At 41.0% G+C, this 26989-nt stretch overlaps 1 protein-coding gene across 2 annotated transcripts in view; it reads left to right on the forward strand.

Annotated features, from left to right (window-relative positions):
- Nucleotides 1-26989, forward strand: part of PTPN9 (protein tyrosine phosphatase non-receptor type 9) — a 2029980-nt gene that overhangs the window by 1674478 nt on the left and 328513 nt on the right. For both annotated transcript variants that reach the window (XM_044077235.1, XM_044077236.1), the window contains exon 10: nucleotides 25834-25912. In XM_044077235.1, the coding sequence (XP_043933170.1) occupies nucleotides 25834-25912 (79 nt within the window). The remainder of the gene's footprint in view (nucleotides 1-25833; nucleotides 25913-26989) is intronic.

Below are 26989 nucleotides of genomic sequence, written 5' to 3' on the forward strand. Positions count from 1 at the left end.
GTGACCACCATGCAACATAGAGTCACAGAAGCATTGAATGAAAGCAAGCATCTAGGGCTTATGACAGAAGATCTGCTCAACTACTTTAAGGTGGACTTTCCATTGATCCCCACACTCAGTGGACTACCTAAAATACACAAAAATCTCCAACAACCTGAGTTCAGGCCTATAGTCTCGGGTGCAGGATGGATCACGGAACCAGTGTCCATATACCTGGATGACCAGTTGAAAAAGTGTTTAGTGCAACACGAACCAGTGCTACGGGATACAGAACACTTTTTGAGAAGTTTATATTCTGCTACTAGAGATTCCTTTGCATCGAATAATGTTCTGTTTGTTACAATGGACGTGGTCTCGTTGTTCACCTGTATTCCGAATGAACAGGGATTGTTGTATTTGAAATCCTTTTTGATGAGAACATCTGATTACACAGAGGCCAAAGTGGACTTTCTTTGTTTTTTGATAGAAATTGTCCTAGAAAACAATGTTTTTCTATTTAATAATAATTGCTTCAGACAGAAGAGTGGCGTAGCTATGGGCACTAGTTGTGCCAATAGCTACGCCAATCTGGTTATGGCTGAATTTGAATCCAGATATATACTGGGCACAGCATATATAAAATTCTTCAAGAGATTTGTAGACGACCTTTTTTCTTGTGGACAGGGTCGATTCAGTCTCTGATAGATTTTCACACTAGCCTTAATGAAGCCACTAGTTTTATTAAGTTCACACTTAAATACTCTTGGCATGAGATTGAGTTTTTGGATGTCTTAGTGTATAGGGAAAGTGAAGGGATAGGCACCCGAGTTTACAGGAAGCCCTGTTATAAACCCTCCTTTTTGCATAGAAAGAGCATGCATCCTCCTCAGATTTATAAGAATGTCATTAAAGGACAGGCTATGCGTGTGTCACGTCTTTCCAGTACTGATACACGTTATAAAGAAGAACTAGCAACATTGAGAGAAGGCCTGGTAAATAGGGGCTATGAATTCAATGAAGTACAACAGGTTTACCTCAATATGGATGAACTTAGAAAAAGTAGAGCACAGCCTTTTTTCTCTGATTTTTACCATAGTAAGATAGGGAATAATAGTGGACTCAACTTTGAGCATCTCATAATTCCACATAGCAGCAATACTACAGTACTACAAAGAGTCATCCAGAATAACTGGAACATTTTATCCAGTGATGATCGAACAAAAGATATTGTAGGCCCTCTGCCCAAATATACATACAGTAATATGCCCTGTTTAAAACAAATTGTATGTTATGGGTCCAACAATTCGACACTGCGGACAGGCCTTGAAAGAACAAACAAATGTGGGACATGTCCACAGTGTCGTTATATAGACGAGTCCCACTATTTTAGACATCCAGATAGTGGGAGACTCTGGGACATTAGGGTAAATGCCAATTGTATGACTCGCAATATAGTATATGTAGCTCACTGTGTAATATGCTTTCAGTACTATGTAGGGAAATCAAATCGTTCACTTAAGGAACGCATTAGGGACCACTATTATTGCTTTCACAGAAACGATGGGAGTAGTGCAATAGCAAAGCATATGCTATGTGAAGGAGAGACCCATCAGTTTCTCTTCCAAGTTCTACATGTTGAGAAGCCCTCTATTAGAATAGGTGACATCTATAATAGGACAGAAGAGGCAGAACTCCGATGGATCTTGAGGTTAGGTGCACACAGGGGACGAGGCTTGAATGAGACAGTCTCTATTAAACCTCACCTAAAAGGAAGGAGCCTACGTTAACAGGCTCCATGTTAGACATCTATCTTTCATGTACTTTTGTATTTTTATATAGATTATGAAGCAGTCCTTATTCGAACTCTTTGTATAAGTTCTTAAATTCAGGACATAAATAGAAAGAACTTATGTCCATAGGCTCCATGTAAGACACTTATTTTCTATGAACTCTTGTCTAGACTATCAAGTAGTTCTTTTTGGAATTTTTCATTCAAGTCTCTACAATCTAGTATAGATGCTCTAAAGTCTAGGCTACAGAATACCTATATAGGTATTGGTTGTCTTAAGTGTTATCAGCTATAATAATGTTTAGGTACATATCTGGCATTCAGTTCTTTTTGGAATAGTTTGTCTCTTATAGAAACAATACCGTGTAGCTTTTGTGGTTTGTGAATATTGTGTTGTATGTGTTCTGCAGATCAAGTTGACCATCTAGCGTTTTTCTTATTTCATAAAGTTTGAAGCTCGGTACAATAGTTAGATTATTTGATTATCAAATGACAAGATGTGACACAGCTTATATATTTACTTTTTCTCACGAAGTTTTCAGTATACCCGTTTAGCCAGATCTTCTATTTTCACAGGACATCATGTGACATAGAATTTATATACAGTACGTGTTCTATAGATTATGGGTATTTAATTTCACATTAAGATATGTTTTATTTGGCAACCAACAATAAGATGTAGTTTTTAGTCACCATTTTATTTCCCAATATGAGGCTAATACATATTTAGAAAAGTGTTCAATTTTTAGACAAACAACATACATTTGTACAGCTTGCATAAGGACAGTGTTACGATAGAGTAGTGATAATGTCGATTCTAACAACTAGAACATTACGCGATCTTATTTGTAAGCTGCACTCACGTATCTCTAGTAACAGCTATTTTGGAGATGCTGATATTTGTCTGTGTATATAGAATGCCGTTTTTAACTTTAGGAATGTGTTCATCTTTTTTCAAAAGATGTAATATATAAATATATATATATGTAGTTTGCACAAGGATAGTAGTATAACAGAATACTCATGATGTTGATATACTTACTAGATAAGCAACTAAAATGTTATGCGATCTCATTTATATGTTGTCTACACGCTTTATTAGCAACAGCTACCATGGAGACGCTGACATTTGTTTGAGCGCATAGAATGACGTCTTATATTAGTCGACAGCAAACCAGTGAAAATGTAGAGATTCCTTACTATTGGTGAGACGTTTTACTTTTAGATTTGAAATGGCAAATGAAAGAGGTTTTTAACATCACGCACTTGATTAAAAGGTTGGTTTTTAAAATTTTCTTGTGTATCTGATGAAGCGGTGCTATACACCGTGAAAGCGCTTATTTTATCTAGAGAATAAATACGTTTTATCACATGCTTGTCGAGTCGAATGACTTTGGGTTTGTACATAGGATATATGATCGTTTAATTCATTTTTGATTTGTGGAGTCGAATGACGATTTGGATAAGGAAAGATTTTGGTAAATGTTCATCACGTATTGAATTATTTCAAGTGTCTGGAACTACTCAACCTGTGCATTCAGCCGGGAGCGGCTAAGAACTCGGACTTTGGGCTTGTACACTGGATATATGAGCATTCAATTTTCCGACCTTTTCAAGTTCCTTCCATTGGGTTCGTAGTTGTCATATAGATATATATATATATATATATATATATATATATATATATATTTATGTTTTTTTTTGTAGACAGGTTTGCTATTCCATTTAGGCAGGTTATATGTTTTGTTCAATTAAGGGAGCTACAGCAAGTGTGCTAACAGTCTTTTTGCAAGGAGTGCATAGCAGCTTGTTGCAAAGGACAAGTATGTGTAAAAAAGTGATATTAAAGAGTAAAATAAAATGGGTCTGAAATTAATCTTTTGGAATATAAATGGAAAAAAATGGATATAATTAAAGTAGAGAAAATATTGACTGGGATAAAACCAGACAACTGTTATGTTACAAGAAACCCATCTAATGAAAAAGAAATATCATAAACTGATCCGAGTGAAAGGAAAAGGGGAGTAGGAATTTTTCAAGTAAAGTGATGCCCATTTGATGTTGAGGAAGAAATAACAAACCCCATGGATTCATTTGTAGCTGAAAGAGTAGTCTAGCTAGGGGAGGTAATAACTTTGCTTAGAGTATATGTAACCCCCAAAACAGGAAGTACACAACTTCAAGCTATACTAAATGAAATAATGATTTCTTTTTATCAGGATGTATTAGTAATGGTAAGTGACTGGAGTATTTTAACAGGAGAAAGAGAGGGAGGATGTAGACAAGGGGACCAAGGGGGCAAAGTAATTAATCTGGAGGAAAATTCTTATAAAACTACATGAAAATGTTTAGGATGACAGATGTGGCTAACATGGAGTTTATTTCCACACAGGCATGTTGCCATTTCCAAACTACAAAGTACAGTCACATAAACATGATCAAGTTATCAAATCCTTGTTGCACAGAAGTTTTTAACACCTTTATTGAATTATCACATAAGATCCGCAGTGGTGGTGCTGCAGTAGCGTTGTCGCCTCACAGTAAGACGATGTCCGGTTCGATTCACAGCTAGAGCGTCTTCTGTGTGGAGACATGCGTGAATGGGCGTACCTTCGTTGAAGGTTGTGCATCAGGGCTGGTAACTCGGCACGTAAAAATCAACTACCAATCATTAGCTGACCGGAGTTCTGCTGTGGCGACCCCTAACCGGGAAAAGTCAAAAGACACAAACAAACATTGAATTATCACATAAGACATAGGCACACATACATTAATAGAAAATAAAAACTATATTAACATTTTTTGATTTACATACATTATACATTACAAATATATTTTCATTTTTCTTTCATTACAACTATCATTCAGTCTAACATTAACGTAAATCATTCAATTCCCGCCTTCCCTTAAACCTCACTCCTCTTTCTCAGCATTATTCTACAAATATTGTTTTCATTTATTTCTATGTAGTTTGATCTTTCCCTTTTCTAAAGGTTTTACTTAAGTTATTTTTCTCTCTTTTACAATACTCAATAATCAAGTGCAGTTGGTTTAGATTTTTGATTTCCAAATTCTAGTAATTTCTTTTTAGCAGCCAATAGAAGTAAACTTAATAAGGCCTTACTGTGTCTAGGCAATTCGTATTCTTTGTCCCAGCTCAAAAAAATTATTTCCTTCATTACAGCCATTTGTTCTCCCAATATTTCTGACAGAGTATTCTGAGGGGAATTTTTAAAGGTTGCCAACTCCTTACACTCCCAAAAATGTTCCCAGTTACATCTCTGTTTTTCATCACAGCTGTAGCTTTTACTATCTGTCTGAGGAAAACAAATCTCTATAGTTTTCTTAAGGCATAAAAATACCTATCTAAACAGTTCCAAGCAAATATTCTAAACCTTCTGGACTTTGTTATACACTTGGAAGTCATACATATGGCCCGCCACTGTTCCCTTTGTAATCTGTTTTCCCACTCTTCTTACCTCCTCTGATTGATTGTTGTAGTTTTACTGCAGTATTTTATATGCCCTATTGAGTATCCGTTTTTTACAGCAGTTTCTGTTTTAGACTCGAATAAAAACTCTACTGAAGATAGTCTTTCCATTAGCAGTTACCTGTCCCTTTTTGTTAACCAATCCTCTGATATCAATGTCTGGTAGGGAAGGCAGTCTCTAACCTACAGTCCAGATTTCTGCTTGACCTTATCCCACTTTATTACCTGTCCCTATTTAGTTATTTGCTATCAATACACTGAATGTTTTTTTTTACTTTTTACCAGTAAAGTTCAGACCCCTTGTCTATTTTCTATACTCCTACTTATTCATCCCTATTTACCTAGTTCTTAGAATGCTTTCTGCCATTTTATGAATTTAATGTTCTGTATAGTTGATGTTATGTGATCCTATCTCGCCTACATTCTGACTGATGGGTTCGGAGCCGATCCCTCGGCTCCGACTCGGCACGCTTATGCCAAAGAGCGAAGTCTCTTATTGGCTGAGCTTACTATATCCCAGGATGCACCACTACCAGTCCCCCAGATCTCGTTTGCCGCTAACTAGCAAAGACGTGGTCTCGAGCTGGCTGAGCTAAGTAGTGTCTTTTCACTAACTTTTTCTGTCAGAAATTTGCTAATTCTTTAACAAAAAGCTGTTTTAACAGCTACTCTGTGCTTGTGTGTGTTTTGAAAACTTTTTGTGGAAAATTTGTGTGTGATTGGTGTTTGTTCTGGTACAGGCTCCCTTCATCCGTAGGGCCTTTCCTGTTGGTTAATCCCTTTTGAACCTTAGGGGTTCTTGGATTCCTTTATACATTTATTCACTGTTGTATGTCTTCAGTTGGCCTTTATTTTAATTGCGGGCTATCATTGTGAACGGCAAGTTAATCTTTGTAGGGTCAGTCTATTCCAACAAAGTTTTGTCTGTGAGAGAGTTACTCAGTTTTACTTATAATGTCTCAGGCTCCTAGGCCTTCGGGCTTCAAAAATGCACTAAATGTAGTTTTAAAATGTCTATCACGGATGACCACTCTCTGTGTATATTGTTTGGCAAAACATTTGCAGGAGTCCTGCAGCGTGTGTCACGCTTTTTCCTCGAGGGTCCTCCAAGAGAGGAAAAATAAGCTTATATTGAAAGGCCTTATAAAACCCTCTTTTGAAGAAGCTTTAGCATCCTCTCCTTCTCCTGCTAAAAAGAAAAGGGCGTCGGCTCCGACCAGTCCGTCGGACCCGACCGCCAAAAGACATAGGCAGACTTCTCCTTCGGCTCCAAGGACTTCGGAGCCGAGGGCGGAACGGTCTGCCTCGATGCCTCCAGTCTCGACTCCTCTGGCTTCGGAGCCGATGGCTGGGGCATCGAGAGGCGGGTCACCTTCATCGGCTCCACTGGTCTCGGAGCCGATGAAGGTTGTCCGCTCAGACACTTCCTCCTCGGCGCCTAAGTCCTCCTCGGCACCGATTGAAACTGGTTTGGGTATTCCTTCGGCACCGATAGTTATCGAGTCGCCTCGGAGCCGGTCCCCTAGCCCCTTGGGGCCGTTGGAGAGGCCAACTCGAACCCGTTCAGTCTCCTCTAGGTCATCGAGGATGTCAGATTCGGACATAGACAGGGTGCTCCAAAGACTGTTCCAGTCCCCAGTCTTTCAAAAATTTGTTTCGGCTCCGACCCAGTTGGCTTCGGAGCCGATAGCCCATTCCATTGCCATTCCTCCTCCGACCGCTTCGGCTCCGTCGGAGCAGGTGCTGTTGGAGCCGGTGGAGATCCTAGGGTCGGCTCCGACCCTTACTCCAACCCCGGCCTTCGGGTCCGAGTTTGGCACGCGGACTTCTTCGGCCGGACCGGGGTGACGTTTGGGACCTATGCTGTCGGTTCCGAGCCTCCCTGTCGGTGCTTGGCTGCGGGACTTCCGTCTGCTATCATGGCTCGGGGACCGGACACTCCCAGGATTCTGGGGTCCGGCTTTCAGAGCTATGAGGAGTGCCTTGGCCAAGTCTTCTTCGGCCATCTCTACGGCTTTACCGGCACCTTCCCTGGGCTTGGAGACTGGGTCTTTGGCAGTTCCCCTGTCCCTAGGCAGCAGAGCCCCGGGGCCTGAGGTTACCCCCACTGGGGTTCCCTCCTCCTGAGGGTTCTTGAGTTGTCTTCGGAGGAGCCCCCAAGGAAGAGATCGTGCAAGAGGAAGCACGTGGACTCCCCTGAGTCTCTTACATCGGACACTGATCTTGATGATGCGGAGGGGTCCCCAAAGTCGTCCTCGGATGATGTCTCATTCGCAGACATTTTAGAGATCCTTAACGCAGGCGGCTGGATATCCAAACCCCTCTGCTGATGAGTCAGTGCTTCTCAAGGCCTTTGGGGCTCAGCCCTCCGCCTCCTGGGTGTCTCCGCCCTTCGACGAGCTCCTGGATTTGGTTTGTCGGAGGGCGTGGGAACATCCAGATACTGTGGAACCAGTGCCTTCTCGCCCTAACAAATTTTTGTCTGCCCCACCCGAGAAGGAGTTCTTGACAAAAGGCGTGGCTGTAGATGCCATGGTGGTGGCATCTGCTACACAACAGGATGTGGCAGAGGCTTCAACGTCCGTCCATCCTCCTAATAAGGAGTCTAGGAGCATGGACCGGTACGGGAAGCGCACCCTGACTTCAGCGGCCTTTACACTACGGTCCCTGAATTATTTGGCACATTTTACCAGGCTACAGAGGGATCTGGTCAAGGAGCTGTCAGATTCCCTCTCAGGTAACCTACCTGAGCAGCTAGCCCAGTCGGTTAGCTCTCAGTTGGCTATCCTTACCTCGATTTCTAACTCGTCCATGAGGCTCATTTCATATGCGGCCGAAGGGGCGGCAGGGCGCAGGCACAGGCGTGGCTCTACGGAGACAAGCCTGGCTCCGTTTGTGTCATTTCGCGGAGGCCTTCAAGTCTTCCTTCGCCGACGCTCCCTTTGATGGGTCCTCTTTGTTTGGACCTAAGGTAAAAGACACTCCTACCCGCTGTGAGCAAGAGGGAAAAACTTTATCTGCCGAGGTGCACGTTATTCCACTCCTTCGGCCTTATCCCAAGGCTAAAGGAGGAGGGAAGATGTGGTTCCGCAAATCACGGAAGTTTTTCCTCAACAGCAGGAAGATTCCCCTTCCAGAGGCAGAGGACGGGAAATTTTTCTGGGAGACGCCGTCCCAGAGGCGGCAGAGGGCCCCGCAATTCTGGAGACCGCGAGTCCTTTCGTGGCTCTTCAGCCTCCCACACTTCATGAGGGATTGCCCGGCTGTGCTGCTCGGAGCCAGTCGGGTGCCGCTTTGCCAAGCACCTAAAAGCCTGGGAGTCTATCACTCAGGACAGATGGGTGCTTCGGATTATTGCCGGAGGTTACACCATTCCCTTCACACACTCACCCCACCGTCCAAAAAATCCCGGACCCACCACCCAGTCAAAGGAAATCGCAGCAGAAGCTTCAAAGCTGCTAGAAAAGGAGTCATCCAACCGGTCCCCACAGACCAGATTGGATCCGAAATTACTCAAGGTTCTTTTAGTGCCAAAAGACAGGGGACCTGAGACCAATATTGGATCTCAGCAAACTAAACCAGTCCGTCATGAAGTCCAAATTCGAATGGTCACTTTACAATCCATTCTCCCATTGTTGGAGAAGGATGTTTGGATGTGCTCCATAGATCTCAAGGACGCCTATTATCACATACCGATACATCAGGCGTCCAGGAGGTATCTGCGCTTCAGCCTGGGAGACAGTCATTTCCAATTTTGTGCACTGCCCTTTGGTCTCACCACAGCCCCAGGGTGTTCACCAAGTGTTTGGCAGTAGTGACTGCTCACCTGAGGAGTCTCGGATTCCAAGTGTTTCCCTATCTGGACGACTGGCTCCTGACTGCCACCACCAGGAATTGATGCGTCTTCCTTCCTACTACAAAAAGGATTCACTTTTACAAGGTGTCCAAAGCCCTGCTTCAGATCCCCAAAGCCCCAGCAGGATGGGTCCAACTTTTAGGTTCGATGTCTCTGCCGGTTCTCTTCCCCTAGTTCCACTGGCAATTGCATGGATTCTTTCAGTCAGTGGCTGTTTCACAACACAATGGTCTTTTCATCCCCCCTCAATCATCTATCTCATACTGAAGAAAAGCGTGCAAGCGGGACCTCTGGCTGGTGGCTTCCAATCATCTCAATCATCGGAGGGACTTTTGTTATCCCCCCCCCGGCCACCCCTCCCCCTCCTGCTCAGGGGGGGGGGGTGGGGGGGGGGCATCTGGGCAGGTTTCTTCAGGGTTCTGGTTCTTGGCTTCCAAAAGCCCCCGATTCTCTCTCCTCGAGTGGTGGTCCCTGAAAACAAGCTAGCAGCTCAGGTTTTTCAGATGGGGGGGGACTGCTGCGCTGCACTGTTGCAACACCACAAAACACAAAGTGCAAAAGTTCTTTTTTCTGACTCCGTCAGCAGGGAGTCAGGATATGCCTTTCCTCCGTTCCACTCCTCCCCAAGTCATCCAGAGCCAATTGGGGTTATTGGGCACATATACTATACTCGTTGCTCCCTCAGCCATGGTGGTTCCCCTACCTATCCTGCGCCCCATGATCTTGATTTTTTACTACCTGCCTTAAAACAAGCAGAATACACCTTCCATAAATTGGATGTTCACAGGCAATTGCGCTTCTATCTAGACAGGACTCAACAGATTCGAAAAACAGATCAGTTGTTTGTGTCCTTTTCAGATAATAAATTGGGTCAAACCATCACGAAAGCTACTATCTCCAAATGGATTAGAGATTGCATAACTCAGGCTTATTCCTCTTCAAATAAGCAACTTACAACATCTATCAAAGCTCACTCTACCAGAGCTATGGCTACTTCTATTGCTTTTCATTCCAAGCTCGCTATCTCTGAGATTTGTGCTGCGGCTACTTGGTCCAACCCGCACACTTTCATTTCCCACTATAAATTGGATGTGGCATCTAAAGGGCGAGCATCATTTGGTTCCACGGTACTCAGGAGTGTTTTCCAGTGAGCCACCCAGGATTCAGGTGCTAGGGACGCTGTCCCATCAGTCAGAATGTAGGCGAGATAGGATCACATAACATCTTTTAGTTATGTACTCACCATAACTTCAGATGTTTGGGATCCATCTCGCCTACATTCCTAATACCCACCCTCCTTCCCCCTGCCTTGGAGATCAGAAGAGATTGAACGGTTTTGAGTTCTACTGTTTTTATCTTGTTTCATCTGACGATGTTATATAAGCAGTGCGTGCATGTGTGCATGTATGCGGACAAACTAGATCTGGGGGACTGGTAGTGGTGCATCCTGGGATATAGTAAGCTCAGCCAATAAGAGACTTCGCTCTTTGGCATAAGCGTGCCGAGTCGGAGCCGAGGGATCGGCTCCGAACCCATCAGTCAGAATGTAGGCGAGATGGATCCCAAACATCTGAAGTTATGGTGAGTACATAACTAAAAGTTATTCTCCTTAAAGGTCGGCATCCATAATCCTACTCTTCCATTCTTGAACCCCCCCCCCGTTTCACCATCATGCCTTTCCACTTGATTTATAACGTTCTGCTTGTGTTAATGTATACAAGCCTTAACCAAGTAGTTTTAAAGTATCCATTCTAAGCAGGTAAGCTTAAACTATGTTCTATGGGGATTATCAGTTTATCTTACTTAACTGTTGCCCTCTTCCACTCCCAAATAAATGTAATTATTGTTCACAACTTCTTCTCTGGTTTGAACAAAACTTGCCTGACCGGTATATAAAATTGAAGGTATTAAAATGTTTTCACTTCTTGTATCTTACAGTGGGAGGTTGGCATATTGGTTAAGGTGTTTACCTTACAAACACAAAGTGCAGGGTTTGATTTTTCACTTGGGATAATTGGCTAGGCTTAAAATGACGCACAAAAGCAGTTAGCCTAGTACTAAACTATGAAACTATCCATATCTATAGTTACGAAGTTATATTTTCTTAGTTTTTGTATTATCTTTTGTTTAGCCTCTTCCAACATTTCCTTAGCTGCCGTAACTGAATCCCTTCTGATCCTTAAATGCAAGTACTTCAGCTTTCTGTGCCTGCATAAAAATGGATATTACTAAACCATTCAGGTTTGGAACATAGTTTTGCATTATTGCCTTTGTTTTGTCTTCATTGATTTTATATCCCAAAAAGAGTTGAAACTGTCTCAAAATGTTCCAGAACATCAAAATGTCATTTTCTGAATCTATCAAGTACAAAATAATATCCCTTGCAAATACAGCAAACTTCCCGATTACCACAGCAATTATATCCTTGACTTTGCGAGTCCCTTATTTTCTTTGCCAGTGGCTCAGATTGTAAATTTTATTTTTATTTATTTATTTTACATTTGTTGACCGGGGAGATCTAACTGGATGCATGTTCATTTTCAGTAGAGTCCTGGGGAGATGGGCTCCAAGAAGTTAAATTAGTACAACTTTTCAGATAAAGGTTATTATGCAGATACAAACTTAGGTTTCAACAGTTCAAAAATGTACACAGTTTAAACATAAATTTAGGTAACAAGTTATGGTATAGATTCATATTTAAAGTTTCAGCAATTTCAAAAAAAAAAAAAAAACTTGCACAGATTGTACAGAATTTGTTGGAAGCAATTAGATGAGGTATTTTACACTCTATTTACAAAAGACTTGGCTATACAAGTTAAGTTAGCTGTAAAGGGTAAGATATGTCTTTGTAAAGGATAAGTAATAGGTGGATACTGACAAAAGTCAGAGCAGATGTAAGGTCTATAGCAAGAGAGAGAAGGGAGCCAGATAGGATTAGAGATTTACATGTTGATACAAGTAGTTTATTAGATTATCGTAATGTTTTGAGGTTTTTATATTGGGTAATGAGGCTGGAAAGAATTGGGGTATTAGTGGGTTGGTAGAGGGTCTTGTGGGCAATGGTGAGTTGGTTAGAGTGAATCTGATTCTGGAGCTCTAGCCAACCTAATTGTTTCAGGTTATAGCAGTGATGGGTCCTGAAAGGAGAAGCAGTGACAAATCTGGCAATGTTGTTATATGAGTTGGTCAGCTTGTTCATGTTATAGTTTGACAGGTTTGTATATATGGAAGAAGCATAGAGAAGTGTGGAGATAAGGTGGGAGTGGGCAATAGTGGTTCTAGCTAGTGGGGAGAGAAAGGGTTTAATCCTGTAAAGAGATCCTAGTTTCTTGTTAACAGTTTTTATGGTATTGTTGATGTGGGTATCAAAGTTGAGGTTATCAATAGTAACCCCTAAAAGTTTAGTTGTTAGATCAGGAGATATGAGTATGCCATTGTTGGATGAGGTTGAGAAATTGAGTGGGAGTGACTTCGTGGTAGGAGTAAAGAGCAAGAGTTTTTTTTTTTTTTTTGGGGGGGGGTTCAAGAGGAGGCAGCGTTGTAGAAACCAGTTCTCTGTTATACTAAACATTTTTTGGGTTAGAGTCTGTAGTTGGGATTGAGATTTAGCTGAGCAGATGATTGTCGAATCATCTGCATATTATATGCAGTTAGCTTGGGGAGTAGCTCTGTTTAGGTCGTTGATAAATATTGAGAAAAGGAGGGGGGGCCTAATATGGAGCCCTGGGGAACACCTAAGGTAACAGGGAGATGGGATGATAGGTTATTGTCCCATAGGACAGCCTGTTGTTTATTCTCTGAGTAGGACTGGAACCATTTAGTAGCCATTGTATCGAGAGAAAAGTTTTTTAGTATATTAATAAGTAGATCATGTTTGACCATGTCAAACGCTTTGGAAAGGTCGAAGAAAAGTGCCGAAGAGAGAACATTGTTACTACAGTTAGAATTGATGCAGTTGGTGAAGGATAAGAGAGCAGTAGTTGTGCTATGGAAGGGTCTGAAGCCATGCTGACACTTAGCCAGAAGATTATTGTGAAGTAGATGGTTTAGTAACTGTCTATGGATGCACTTTTCCATTATTTTTGCAAAGGGGGAGAGTAGTGCTATGGGATGGTAGTTAGAATATTCTATGGAATTTCCACCCTTGTGTAGGGGAATAATGTGGGAGATTTTCCAGATGGCTGTAATGGTGTTTTCTTGTATGGTTCTATTTATCAACAGTGATATAGCATATGCTATGGCTTTGGCTACTTTTTGCAGATATTCAGCAGGTAGCTGATGGGGTAGATGGTTTTTAACTTGTGTAAAAGGTTGCAGATGAGGGAGATTGGGACTGGTTGTAAGTGGAGTATTGGAAGAGAGTTGTCAGCAAAGGTTGGGAGAGCAAAGCCATCGGCTGTAAGTTGATTAGTTAGTGACTGGATGGTCTCTGTGAAGTAGGTATTAAAAGCATTTGCAGTTTGCTGTAGATTGTCAGGATTTGCCCCAATACGGGGTGGTGTAGTGGATTGGCCTGGACGAAGTGAGCTGTTATGCTGAACCAGAACTTTTGTGGATTATTGTGGTTAGTTTGCTGGAGATGGCAGTAAAAGTTATTTTTTATCTTCAAGTGTAGCTTTTTTTTGTCTCATTTCTTATTTGTCTGAACTTTTGTTGGTCTGTGGGGTTTTTTGTTGATCTCCACTGTGCCCAGACTATATTTCTATGCTGTATTTTTTTTTCTGGTTTCATTAGTAAGTCATGGGGCAGGTTTATATTTAATTTTGATAGATCTCTTTGGTGCATGGTGGTCAAGAATTGTTAAGAATTTTAGGTTAAAGTAGTTAACAGCCTCATCAAGTGGGAGATGCTTTATGGGTGACCAATCACATGCTTTTAGTTCAGTTTGGAAATGATCAGGGTTAATTTTTTTTTTGCTTCTTATTGTTCTATATTTGGTAGGGTTGGGAATGCTAGACTTTTGCCTGATTATGTAAGTGAGAGAATGGTCACTTAGATCATCTGGGAGGGTTCCTACTTTGTAGTGTTGTTGGTGATTATTAATGAGAATCCAGTCTAGGATGGACTCTTTATTATTGGGTTTATTAATTCTGGTTGGGGAGTGGATTGTTTGTGAGAAGCCATGAAGGTTAATATGGGAAGTTGGCGTTTCAGTAGAGCAGCACTTCCAGTCAATATGAAAGTCACCTAGAATTATTGTCTCTTGGGGGATTTTTGAAGAGAGCTCAGCAAGAATATCTTCCAGGGTGCTGGTATTGTTACCAGTGGGCAGGTAGATACAAACTATATTTTGCGACTTGTTGGAATTAATCTGTATTTTAGTGCTGATCATTTCTACATGGCTTTCTGGAGGGGAGCTGAGGTTTAGTATTGATACTTGTAGCCCTTCTCTATAGAGAATAGCTACTCCTCCTCCTTTTTTTGCTTTGCGGTCTTGTCTTAAGATGTTGTATCCTGGTGGAGTGGTTTCATTATCTTCAGTAGTATGTTTTAGCCAGGTTTCTGTTAAGCAAAGGATGTCAAAGGAATGAAAATCCAGAAGAGCATGAAGATGGGCAATTTTATTATTTATGCTGCACATGTTTAGGTGGGCAATAAAGGGGGAGTTGAGAGATTTAGATGGGATAGTAGGTGAGGTGGGAATATGGATTTGTGGCTCTGTGGTTACTTTAAATCCTGGTCCAGGGTTAGGATGGATGTCTCCATCTATTAAGGAGATGTGTAAAAGTATGTTTAAGGGATGATGAAGGTTACAGTAATGGTTGAGAGGTTTTCGGGGTTTTAGGTCGTTATATTTGATGTGGGTCAGTCTGTGATATTTTTGGAGGTAAATAGCTAGGTTGAGATATTATATTTATGTGCTCGGGGGAGTTAGTTTGAGGTATAATACTTGTTTGCTTTTTGGGGAGATTTAGCTGTAAATAATTTGGCTGCTCATAGGAGATTATTAAGTAGGCTGCTGCTAGGGATGGTAGGAGTAAAAGAAAGATTAGAAGCTTTAGTTGAACTTGGGAAGTAAATGTATACATTTTGATTGATGAGCTTTACTGATATTATTTGGAGGGAAAAGTTATACTAGAGGTGGTTAAAGAGAGTGGTGTAATTTGTTAAATAGGTTAATAAGGAGGTAGATGTTTTTCGTGTTTCACTGTTGCAATCATTACATTTGGGTAATCTGCTGGCAGGTTGCCCTAAGTCGGCCTGAATAACAAAGTCTTGGGTCCTGCATTGGTTGCTGTCTCCTCTTCCATGACGTCAGGTCTTCAGGGGTATAAAACATGCAGCTGACACCATTTTAATCAGTCTTTCTTGCCACGCGGTGCCCGAAGCAGAAGCAGTTCGCAAGTGCCGGTCGACCTCCTGAAATTTTCGTTTTCGAGTTTCAGAACCGAAGTCTTCAAACTAAAGCTAAGTACCCTGTTGGGGAAACTTTTTCTTGCTCTTTACTGATGTCAGTAAAAGTTAATAATTGTATTACTTGTGGGAAACAAATACATCATAAGGATTTTCATTTGTACTGTATTCCTTGCCTAGGCCCTGACCACAACGTGCCTTGCTGTCGGTTTTGTGCTAAATTTAACCAACACACTATTAAGCGTCGGTATATTTTTGCTTCTAAATACTTTGGTTCAAGATTTAACTATCCTGAAATGACGTTGGTTAGTAATCCGACTACCTGAATTCAGAAAAAACGCAAAGAAAAAGGCAGACCGTCGAGGTCCAAAACCGACGATGAAGCTTCTCCTAAGCCAGCCGCCGGTTTGCCGGTACTCAGTGAGGTGCTTTCGCAGCCCCTGGTGCCCGCTACTTTTAAGTCGCAGGCCTCTACCGAGACCCATTTGGAGTCCGGTATGCTGAGATTCTTCAAGTATTGAACCCGCGGATGTCTCTACCTTGGATGGGTCCGGAGCCGCTGAGCAGGCACCGACTTCTGAGGGTGTTTTCAGGCCCAAAGATTTGTATATTAAACTGATGCCATCATCAAAAACAAGGCCAAAGCCAACTACTATGTCTAAAAACCTGACTCATGAGCCACGTGCTCAGGCCCCTATGCCTAAAAAACAAATAATCAAAATGGCTGAGGATTTAATTACCTTGATCAGAGGTTCCCAACCCCCTCCTGCTAAGAGGCCTAGGCAAGGCATTGATTATGAATCTTCAGATCAGGTTTCCATTTCTTCTGATTCCTTTTCTGATCAGGAATTTTCTATCCCCCCTTATGAGGACTCTGATGCAGAAGAATCCATCCCTTCTGCTTCTCCTCCTGAGGATTTTTCCTTTGGAGAGACTTTGCATACCTTAAGGGAATATTTTCATTGGGAGAGTCAGGACTTTTCAGAATCCAAAAAGAGGCTTAGGGGTTTTCTTCTTCTTCCTCAGCATAGGCCTTTGGCTATACCTCCTGTCTTAGACATTGTTGATGATGTTTTCTCAGAATCCAGAATGGCACCTGATTCCCTGCCTCCGGCTCCTAGTAAGCCAGACAGATATTACAGGGTTCCTGACACCCACAAGTTTCTTTTCAAAAATCCTACTGCTGACCCTGAAACTATTTCTCAGGGTCCCAAGGGAGTTAAGGCTTCTACTGCTAAAAGTCATACCCTTCTGATAGAGACTCCAGGGCGCTGGATAGATAGGCTAAGAAGGTTTATACATCTGCAACCCTGGCAATCAGGGCTTTAAACTATCAATTTCATATGCTTAAATATCAACAGCATGTCATGGGCTTACTTAAACAGAAAATGATGTTGATTTCTGATTGTGTGGAAAATAGAGTTACAGGATTCATTGCATTCAGCTGAACAAGTTGGATAGCATACTTTGCAATGTGGTTTTGATTCCTTGGAGGCCTCTTGCAGGGCCGCCGTAACTGGATCTGTTATAAGAAGGCATGCTTGGCTCAAGTAGCAAAATCTGCCTGATCATGTTAAAGCTAAATTGTTGGATGCTCCTTTACAGCAGGACAGTCTGTTTGGTAATAAGGCAGAAGTTTTAAAAAAGATGGAAGATAAAGCTAAATCTATGCAAACTGTAAAAGATTTCATGCAAGTGCAGCCACCCAGGTTCAGTAAGTACTGGCCTACTAAGAATTGGTCCTTTCCAGTACCCAACAGAGCCACTCAGGTCAAACCCAGACACTCCAAAGGCTCCAGGTTTCAGTCACAAGGATCTTACAGGGCAAAACAATGGGATGCCTCCACCTCCAAATCAGGAAGTAGCAAAGCACCACCCTACAGTAAACAGTCTCAATGACTTTCCTCTGCCATTTCCAAGCACTTATCTTTTGGCAGCCCCTTTGGGGGGAAAACTAGCACTTCATGCTCAAAATTGGCATCTAATTACCCAAAACAAGTGGGTCTTAAATATAGTATCCCAGGGGTACAGATTTCATTTCCTCATGTTGCCAATTCCAAACGGATGGACAGATCTTCCCCCAATTCAGTGGGAAGAGGCCCAGAAACAAGGCATGTCCCTCATTGATATGGGGGCTATTGAACCAGTATCAGAAAAGGAAAAAGGACAAGGTTTTTATTCAAGACTTTTCCTGGTACCCAGAAAAGACAAATCATGGCGTCTAATTCTGGACTTATCCATTCTAAATACTTTCCTGGACATTCCAAAATTCAAGATGCTGACTTTACAACAGCTACTGCTTATGCTAGGCAAGAATGCCTGGTTGGTAACGCTAGACTTAAGAGGCTTACCTGCATATCCCAATCAGGGAATCTTGCAGAAGATACCTCCGCTTCAAAGCAGGCTATTTGCATTACCAGTTCTCTGCACTGCCCTTTGGCTTATCTGCTGCGCCCAGGGTCTTCACAAAGTGCCTGGCACCAGTAATTGCATTTTGCAGACAAGAAACATTCAAATTTATCCTTATCTGGATGATTGTCTAATTCAGGCAGAGGACAAGGACACTCTTCTACAACATCTGGCATTTGTAAAAAGGCTTCTAACATGCCTAGGGTGCACCACAAACGAAAAGAAATCACAACTGGTACCCTCTCAAATAATTACATTCCTGAGTGCAAGCTTGAATACAACTGCCCAGATGGCTTACCTCACGCCAGACAAACAAATTCAATTGATAACATACTTCAAACAAGTGGCCACAAAAACCCAGCTGTCTGCAAAACAAATTGTGCAGGCTTTGGGGTTCATGGCATCCTGCATTCTACTAATTCCATATGCAAGACTGCATATGAGGAAACTTCAGTGGTACCTAAAAAGCTTATGGAGTCAACATTGTCACACCCTGGAAACAATGATTTCTCTCATTCCTTGCGTGCAACAGGAGTTCCTTTGGTGGACAGAGGCCTGTCACCAAAGCAAGGGACTGTCATTCATTCTATCCCCTGCCACCCAAACCCTGACTTACAGACGCATCAGACTATGCTTGGGGGGCCCATCTGGCAGGGAGATGCATTCAGGGCGAATGGAGCCCAAATCAAATGCACTTACATATCAACCAGAAAGAAATGCTAGCTAAACAGAATGCTCTGACAGCCTTCAAGGACTTACTTCATCCAGGACAACTACTGATAAAGACGGACAACTCCACAGTTATGTGGTACATAAACAAGCAGGGGGGGTACCCACTCCTACCCCCTTTGCAGACTAGCCATGGCGTTGTGGAACACAGCCTTGACTTACCAAAATACATCTACAAGCTCAATTCCTGCCAGAAAGCAAAATACTCTGGCAGACGACCTAAGCAGAAATCTTATGAACCCACACAAATGGAAACTGGATCTACAAATCTTCAGCAGGTTGACACGAAATTGGGGGAGCCCAGACATAGATCTTTTTGCCTCTCCCCAAAACTACCAGTTAGACAAAGTCTGCACAAGAACTCATCACAAAAAAGCTTGGAAAGTGGATGCTCTATCCTTCAGCTGGAAAAACCTATCAGTTTATGCCTTTCCCCCTCTGCCTCTGCTCTCCAAGGTTGTACTAAAAGTCAGACAGGAAAAAACAAAAATGATTCTGATTGCTCCAGACTGGCCTCGCCAACACTGGTACCCGCTTCTAAGGAATATGTCACACCTTCCTCCATGGTACTTGCCTCACGCACCTTATTTATTGTCTCAGCAGAACTATCAAATTCTGCACACTCAGCTCCAAACTCTGAATCTTGCAGCATGGCTAATCAACTAATTTCACCAATCACATCTCTCAGTAAACCTGTGATGGATGTCATTCTGGAGGCTAGAAGGCCTAGTACTAGAAAATCTTATGCTGATAAATGGAAGAGATTCTGTGCCTGGAACCAAGCAGAAGGAATAAACACAGCAATGCCCAATATTCCTCAGACTTTGCAATATTTAACTGAGATGCTTCACAAGGGCCTATCTTTTTCTTCTATAAAAATCCATGCCTCTGCCATCTCTGCTCATTACAACACAGAGCCTCCTCTCTTTTCACATCCCCTGCTAAAGCAGTACCTCAGAGGGGAAAAAGATTTGAGACCTCCCAGGAGACCACCGACCCCTGCATGGGACCTCAATTCTGTGCTGTAAAAACTCACCCTACCTCCTTTTGAACCAGCTGCTACTGCAGACATAAAAATTTTCTTGGAAGACAGCCTTTATTTTAGCAGTCACTTCAGCTAGAAGGATTTCAGAACTACAGGCTCTCATGGCAGTGGAGCCTTGTATTATCTTTTATCCGGACAGGGTGGCCCTCAGGACCAATCCTTCTTTTATGCCTAAGGTGGTATCCAGTGTGGCTCTTAACCAGACCATTCATCTGCCAACTTTTTTCCCAAATCCGCAGAACAAGGGGGAGCAGATTATGCATTTGTTGGATGTACACAGACAACTAAGATTCTACTTAAACAGGACAAAATCTCTAAGAAAGTCTGAGCAACTACTGGTGGCATTTGCTGCAGGGGCAAACGGGAAGGCTATATCAAAGCAGACTATTTCAAAATGGATAAGCCATTGTATTAGTTTCTGCTACATGCACCATGGTAAACCTGTCCCCAAGAGGATCAGATCCCATTCCACCAGGGCTGCATCTACTTCTGCAGCTTTTCTCAGAGAGGTTCCTACCATAAACATTCTAGAAGCTGGTGCTTGGAGCTCAGTTCATACATTCACAAAACATTACCATTTACCTCTCTTTTCTAAATCCAGGGCAGGCTTTGCCACTGCTGTCCTTCAGGGCCTTATAGCTGCTCTTAATGCTGTATAATTCCATCCTCCCATCCATAGCTTTGGGATTCTACCCAAATGTAATGACTGCAACAGTGAAATATGAAGAACATAGTACAGTTGTGCACACTTACCATAAATGTAGATGTTCGAGTGTATTCACTGTTGCAGTCTGGGTTACCCACCCACCAGCCCCCTTTCTTCTCTATTATTATACCTCTTCTTTCTTTCACTATGCTCAAAAGCCTTTGTGGTGTATTTGCTTTTAGTTGGAGGTAAATTTTTTGTGTTCTAAAATGCATGTATATATATATATATATATATATATATATATATATATATATATATATACATACATATATATATATATATATTTTTTTTTTTTTTTTTTTTGCTCCCCATTTGGGGGGGCACCTGACATCTGGGGCAAGAAAACTGATTAAAATGGCATCGGCTGCATGTTTTATACCCCTGACGACCTGACGTCATGGAAGAGGAGACAGCAACTGGCACAGGATCCAAGACTTTGTTGTTCAGGCCGACTGAAGGCAACCTGCCGGCAGATTACCCAAATGTAATGACTGTAACAGTGAATTCACTTGAACATCTACATTTATGTTAAGTGTACACAACTATACTTTGTGATTGGTTTGTAGAGGGAGAGGGTGTAGTTTAGATGTGTAAGTTTAGGAGCACTGGGGGTGGGTGGGATATGGGGGAAGGGTAGGGGAGCAAAGTGAGCCCGTAGGGCGAATGAAGCAGGTAGAGAACAGAGAGGCAAGGAGCAGAAAAAGAACAATCAGTTGGAGCAGGCTATAGTAGGTAAGTAACCCGGAATAATGGAGTGAAGTTAAGGAAAGATAATTAGGCTTCTAGATGGGTGTCGAAGGTTCACCTCAAGTAAAGAAGATGTTATGGGCTATACTTTAAGAGCAAGCCTAAGGATGCAAAAAAGAAACAAAATAGTAAGGGTGTATCACAGACTAGGACAAGGCTTCAAAGTCCTGAAGAACAAGACTGCCACCTAGTAGACAAAGTTAATATTGTAAATAGGGGAAAAGTGGGAGTTTGTGTACAGATTCAGAGGAAAGAGTAGCAGTTCAGGTGACTTTTACATGGAGGGGAAAGAAAAGAGGTATATAGGTTACAAAGTGGAGAGGGGGTGAAGCTGCTGGTTTTCCTGGCTAGCACTCTTAGAGCCACCAAAAATAGAATATTAAATTATAGGCTATACTGGCAGTGATGATGTAAACACATACTTTCTTGCTCCCTTTACTTGAGATAGTACAGGGAATAGGTGGCTCGAAGATGAAACTGGAGGGAGTTGAGACAGGGTCCTTGTTCTTCAGGTAGTTAAACTCTGCTTCTTAGCGCAAGTGTAACCAGTTTGGAGAGTTTCTTGCTCCCTTTACTTGAGATAGCACAGGTAATAGATGGCTCGAAGATGAGACTGGAGGGAGTTGAGACAGGGTCCTTGTTCTTCATGTAGGTAAAGCAAATACAAAGGGAAAGGAGGACATCACTACTTGGGTGCTGTGCTCAAACACATTTTGTTAGAGAGGAATCCTCCCATCATAATTTTTACCTCTGACCCTTCATATATCCCTCTTCAGCACGGATGGCACAGTGGTGCAGCGGTAGCATTGTGACCTCACAGCAAGAGGTTCTCCAGTTTGATTCTTGGCTGGGGAACCTTCTGTGTAGAGTCTGCATGTTTTCCCAGCATTTGTGTGGGTTTCCTCCCACGTTACAAAGACATGCTTCTGGAGCATTTCTCCCTGGGCCTCTGCTGAAAATTGGCTTTGTTCCAAGTTGGACATTCCAGTAAACAAATGTTAAATAAATAACTCTATTATTCTGTAAGGGAATGCAGATGCTTCCACTCCCTACTCATGGAATCCCAGCTGACTCTATTGAATACTTTCTCTGCATCAGGACCCAACAATAGTAGAGGTATTTTGTTACATTCTCCTTCCCTCTGGATCAGTTAATTGTACTATTATAATGTTGCAAAATGTCTGCCTTCCTTCCACAAAACCACTTTGATCCACGTCTATCAATTTTGACAGCACCTTTGGCATTCTTTTAGTTAGCATAGGCATAAACACTCCATAATCATGGTTGAAAATTGATGAAACAGGGTCTTTACCCTGTGTTGGTAATGCATCTGCAGCATTGATCTTCCAAGATGTTGGTGCTTTCCCTCCTTTTAAAATACTGTTAAACAAAAGCTTCTGATCTTTATCACTTTCTTTCCTCCAAACTTAAAAACTTCCATAGGAATACCATCTGTTCCTGGAGACTTCCCGGTTGATTGATTATACATCATAATTTTTATGTCATCTGTTCCTGTCTTGGCTATTAATTGTTCAGCCTTATCTTCTGCTAATCTTGACTTAAGTCATCCATAAATACTTCCATTTGTGCCTTTTCTTGATTTCCGCATTCCACCGCTTTATAAAATTGCCATAACATTTCCCAAATATCTCTGTAGGATCTCTCTTGTCATATGCTCCCTAACATTGGTGACAACCTTTTCTACTTTCTGTTGCCTAAGTCGTGTTAATAGTTTTTGTGCCTTGTAGATATCACTGGTTGTGCTCTGGAATTACTAAACAAATATTTGCTTAATGGCAACTTTTCTAAACTCATGGTATTATCCAGATAGTCCTTTATTTTCCATTTAGCACTTCACAGTTTTGTTCTATGAGATTCCCCTTGTTCTGCAGTACTAGCATTTCATGATATTGAGTCGCACGTTCTTCATAATATTGAAACTTTTCAGTAAGCTAAAATAGTTGAGCATAACTTAAGATTTAAAATTTCTTTCTGTAAAAGTAAATTTAGATACACTTATATTACGGTAAGATTAGCAGTATTATGGAAAGAACTTCCAACGTATGTAAGAATGGTAGTGAACAATATTATTTTTTTTAATTAGATGTATGGATGGGTAAACAGGCTTTTGGTCCTAATATTTTGGAAGCAGTGTTCCTTGATGTTCTTTGACCTCTGCACTCTCCCCACTCGTGAACTTTAATCTTTGTTAGACTCTAAATAATCCATATTACTTCTCTCCCTTTTTCTCTTTTATTTCTACTCTATTTTTAAACTCCATTTTCTTTTTATACCTCTCATTAGCCATCCCTTCTGAAAAAAGTTTCTGTCTTCCCTAATAACTTGCATATAATTTCTACTATCAATTCCTTAAATTCCTCTCTTTTTAACAGGTAAGTAGGAAAGTGCCACTGTCTTATTGTTGGTTTATTACACTGTATCTTTGTCTTAGTTTTGATCAGTACATAATCTGAAAGTTATTGGATGTGTCAAAGCTTTCAATTAAATGTACATGCTCCTGTGAAATATAATTTCTATCCATCTAGCCCATTTTATTGTACCTTGGTGAATAAAATGTAAATTCTGAGATCCCACCACTGAATTCACATCATCTGTACCAGATATTTTTGTGTTTCTTCAGAAATGTAATTTTTTTATTATAGTTTCCCTTCTGAGTCCTCCAATACATGATCAATTTTACAAATCACATTTCATTTCCCATCCATAAATAATATTCCTTGCCAAAAGCTGATTATTTCTCCCAAAATTTTCTTAAACTCAGTAGTAGCAGTTTCTGGTGGACTATAAATAAATGCCAGCATAATCCTCCTCTTGTGCCAGTAGCCACTTACTACTGCAAATCTACCATTGTGTCCTTTTTCCACTTCTCTCAGTATTGGAGCCCATCTAGCAATCAGTATTATTACTTACAAGACTTTTTCTTTGTTTGTGATATTACATTTTTTAACATGGTGAAATTATCATACTGATATTATAAAAGCATATTTATATTTCAGATCTGCTGATAATAGTTTGCCTTCTGATTTGACAATTAGGTTATAACTGGGTACTCAAACCATGATTGCTTCCATGCACTTGTCAAAAAGATCTGTTTATGAAAAAAATGTCGCTACCCTTCTCTACTGTTAATTCATTTTTAGCACCGGTTTGTTTTTTGATAGTGAACTGTGTTCAAGAGTGACCCTACTATATACACATGTAATTAACTAGTTTTGGTGACATATGACATAGCTGGTAGGGAGTATGAGTGTCCCTATCTTAGGATGAAAGAGTGTGTTGGGTGAATCTGTCTGGAGTCTTAGTGAAGGAAAGACCTCATGGCTCACCCTGCCTTCTCTGGAGACGTCAGCACACTGGTGATGGGGTAGAGTTTAAAAAGGTGCTGTCACCAGTGTATGTGAAGCTGCTAGCACCACTCTGAAGTAACTCTCTCTAAACACCAGTGACTGTCCCAGCCTGGGAGATCATATCAGTGTTATGCAGAATGTTCTAATGACCTTCCCTCCCATCAAGCAGGTAACAGCAGCTGGGCAGGGATCCAGAAATACACACACATTTGTATAGAAATTTACATACATATATTTAATCAGAGAGACAAGTTAATGTCAAACAGTACATCTTACTTGTGACACTGTGGTCCCATATTTTACTGATTGCCACCCTGTTGGTACAGTACCAATTTTCCACAGATATATGCATATTATCCTTTGTTTTACTTCTTCATGTACAGCGCGACCCTTTGTGGTTCAAGACATATTTTTGAGTATGACTGCCGTGATCATGGCTTCCCAGTTTCCATTACAGTTCTGCCCATTACCACCTTGGGTCATGTATTTTTTGACACAATTCAGGCTTTCTTGAGGAACCCCCCCAAAAAAACTTTCTTTTGCTACTTGCAGTGTTTCTTCAAATTATAATGTTTGGACTGTGATCCAGGGATCCCATCAGTCTCTGTTGCAGTGGTTTCATAGCAGAAATGACACTGACTAGTTTGTTTATGTATTTTTTCACAGTCTTCTCCTACCATCTCTGAAAGCTTGCTACAACAACCCCAAGGTCTTTTTCCATTCAAATTTGGTGTACTGCATCACAGACATCCAGTCGTTTTTGGATTTTATTACCTTCCTACCATACCCCTGGCCTTCTTCACAGCAAGAAGGCTTTCTTGATGGCTTTCAGATCCAGCTCCTTGGCTTACTCTTTTGTAAATGCAGTCCATTTCTGAACATCGGTTATCAGGGAGCTGACAGCTGGACACAATGCTTCTGCAGCAACAGTAAGCTGATGTAATGAAACTTTCCATGTTGCCATTGTAGTAAAAATGTAGAAGAAAAGACAGAGATGAGGAAATATAATATAGAGTAATGGTTCCAGAAAATCCTCTTTGTACCACACTGTTTTAATAGACTCACGGAGGTGACGCTGTAATACATTGTAACAGGATGATGAAAGAGTTACAGTAAGAAGTTACGATAGTAGTTAAACCCACTTAAAGGAGAAAAAGTATGATGGCACTGATGAACAACAAAAGCAGATGCAGTAAAACCAATAGATGTACTCCACTAAAATTAACTGTTGCACATCAAAATTACTGGCTTATGTGTACTGGTTTTGATTCATTCTTCATTGTAACAAGGACACAGGAGATTGAGTGCACTGCACATTAATAAGTGTATTTATAACAACTTGTCTTTTCCATTTTCAGGTCCTTTAGAAAATACATACAATGATTTCTGGAGGATGATATGGGAACAGAATGTGTTGGTGATCGTCATGACAACAAGGTAAGGAGAAAGGCTTTGTGTGGCTACTTAATGTTAAATCACTTCCATTTGAAAGCATATTGTGACTTATTTTCCTACTGAATAATTTGTTACTGGTTTGCAACTTTAAAATAAGTAAGCTAGAAAAGATTTTAATGTAAATGCAGAAATGTATATGTCACGTGGCTTGTTTAGCTAAGTCATAATAAAGTATGAAAAAATGACATGACAAATTGATTACAAAAGCTGTTTACAATCTACACTGCACTTATTTACAGTAAATGTATGTGAGAATAGATAGCAGAAGAAAGGAAGATTTGGAAATATTTGTGGTAGTTACAGAAATGGAAGAAAGGAAAATTTGGAAAGATTAGAACGGTAGTTAGAGAGCTGAATAGGAGAGCTAGGCAGAAGAATGCATACAGTACTATGAAAGAGTGGCATAGAAACAGATGACTGGGAAAAGACTAAATGTAAATTTGTGAGAGAGATGTGAAAACAGAACAGTAAATGTATAATATTAAGAATAAACACATTTGATATGAGGAGGAGGTTGGATGGAGTATAGAGAAGAGATCATTAAAGTAGGGCACAAGGTAGATTAGTAAAGTGTAGAAAGATATGAGGAAGCAGTTTAGTATATCTTGAAAAATTAAGCCAATATGTAGTTATTTCAGTGGATAAATAAATGATTAGATCAGTGATTAAAGATGTGTGTTGGGGGCATTTCATTTGCTGCAATTGACCAGATAATCTAATAAAGTTACCAACACTAGTCATAGCCTAGGGGTTATTGTTATTAATGAGATTAACTTATTTAAGTTTAGATTTCTCATGTCTGCCAGTTTCAGAAAGGAAGGTGATTAGTAAAACTCTGTAGAGATGTGTAATGTAAGCTAGTTTTCTTCAAAGCTGTTTAACAAAATCATAGCTACTTTTTACTGTTGATTATTTTCTAGTGCCTGAGTGGATGGAGAAATCTGTCAAGTTGTACACATAACCTGAACGGAAATAAAGGGGGTAAGAAAGTCAACTAATAAATGGGTATGGAACAGCTTAGACTAGGGAAGGAACAATTCAAGTGGTTGTTTCAGAAGG

This window comes from Protopterus annectens, chromosome 7.part0 (genome assembly GCF_019279795.1).
Source record: "Protopterus annectens isolate FY-2018-M chromosome 7.part0, PAN1.0, whole genome shotgun sequence".
NCBI classification, from domain to species: domain Eukaryota; kingdom Metazoa; phylum Chordata; order Ceratodontiformes; family Protopteridae; genus Protopterus; species Protopterus annectens.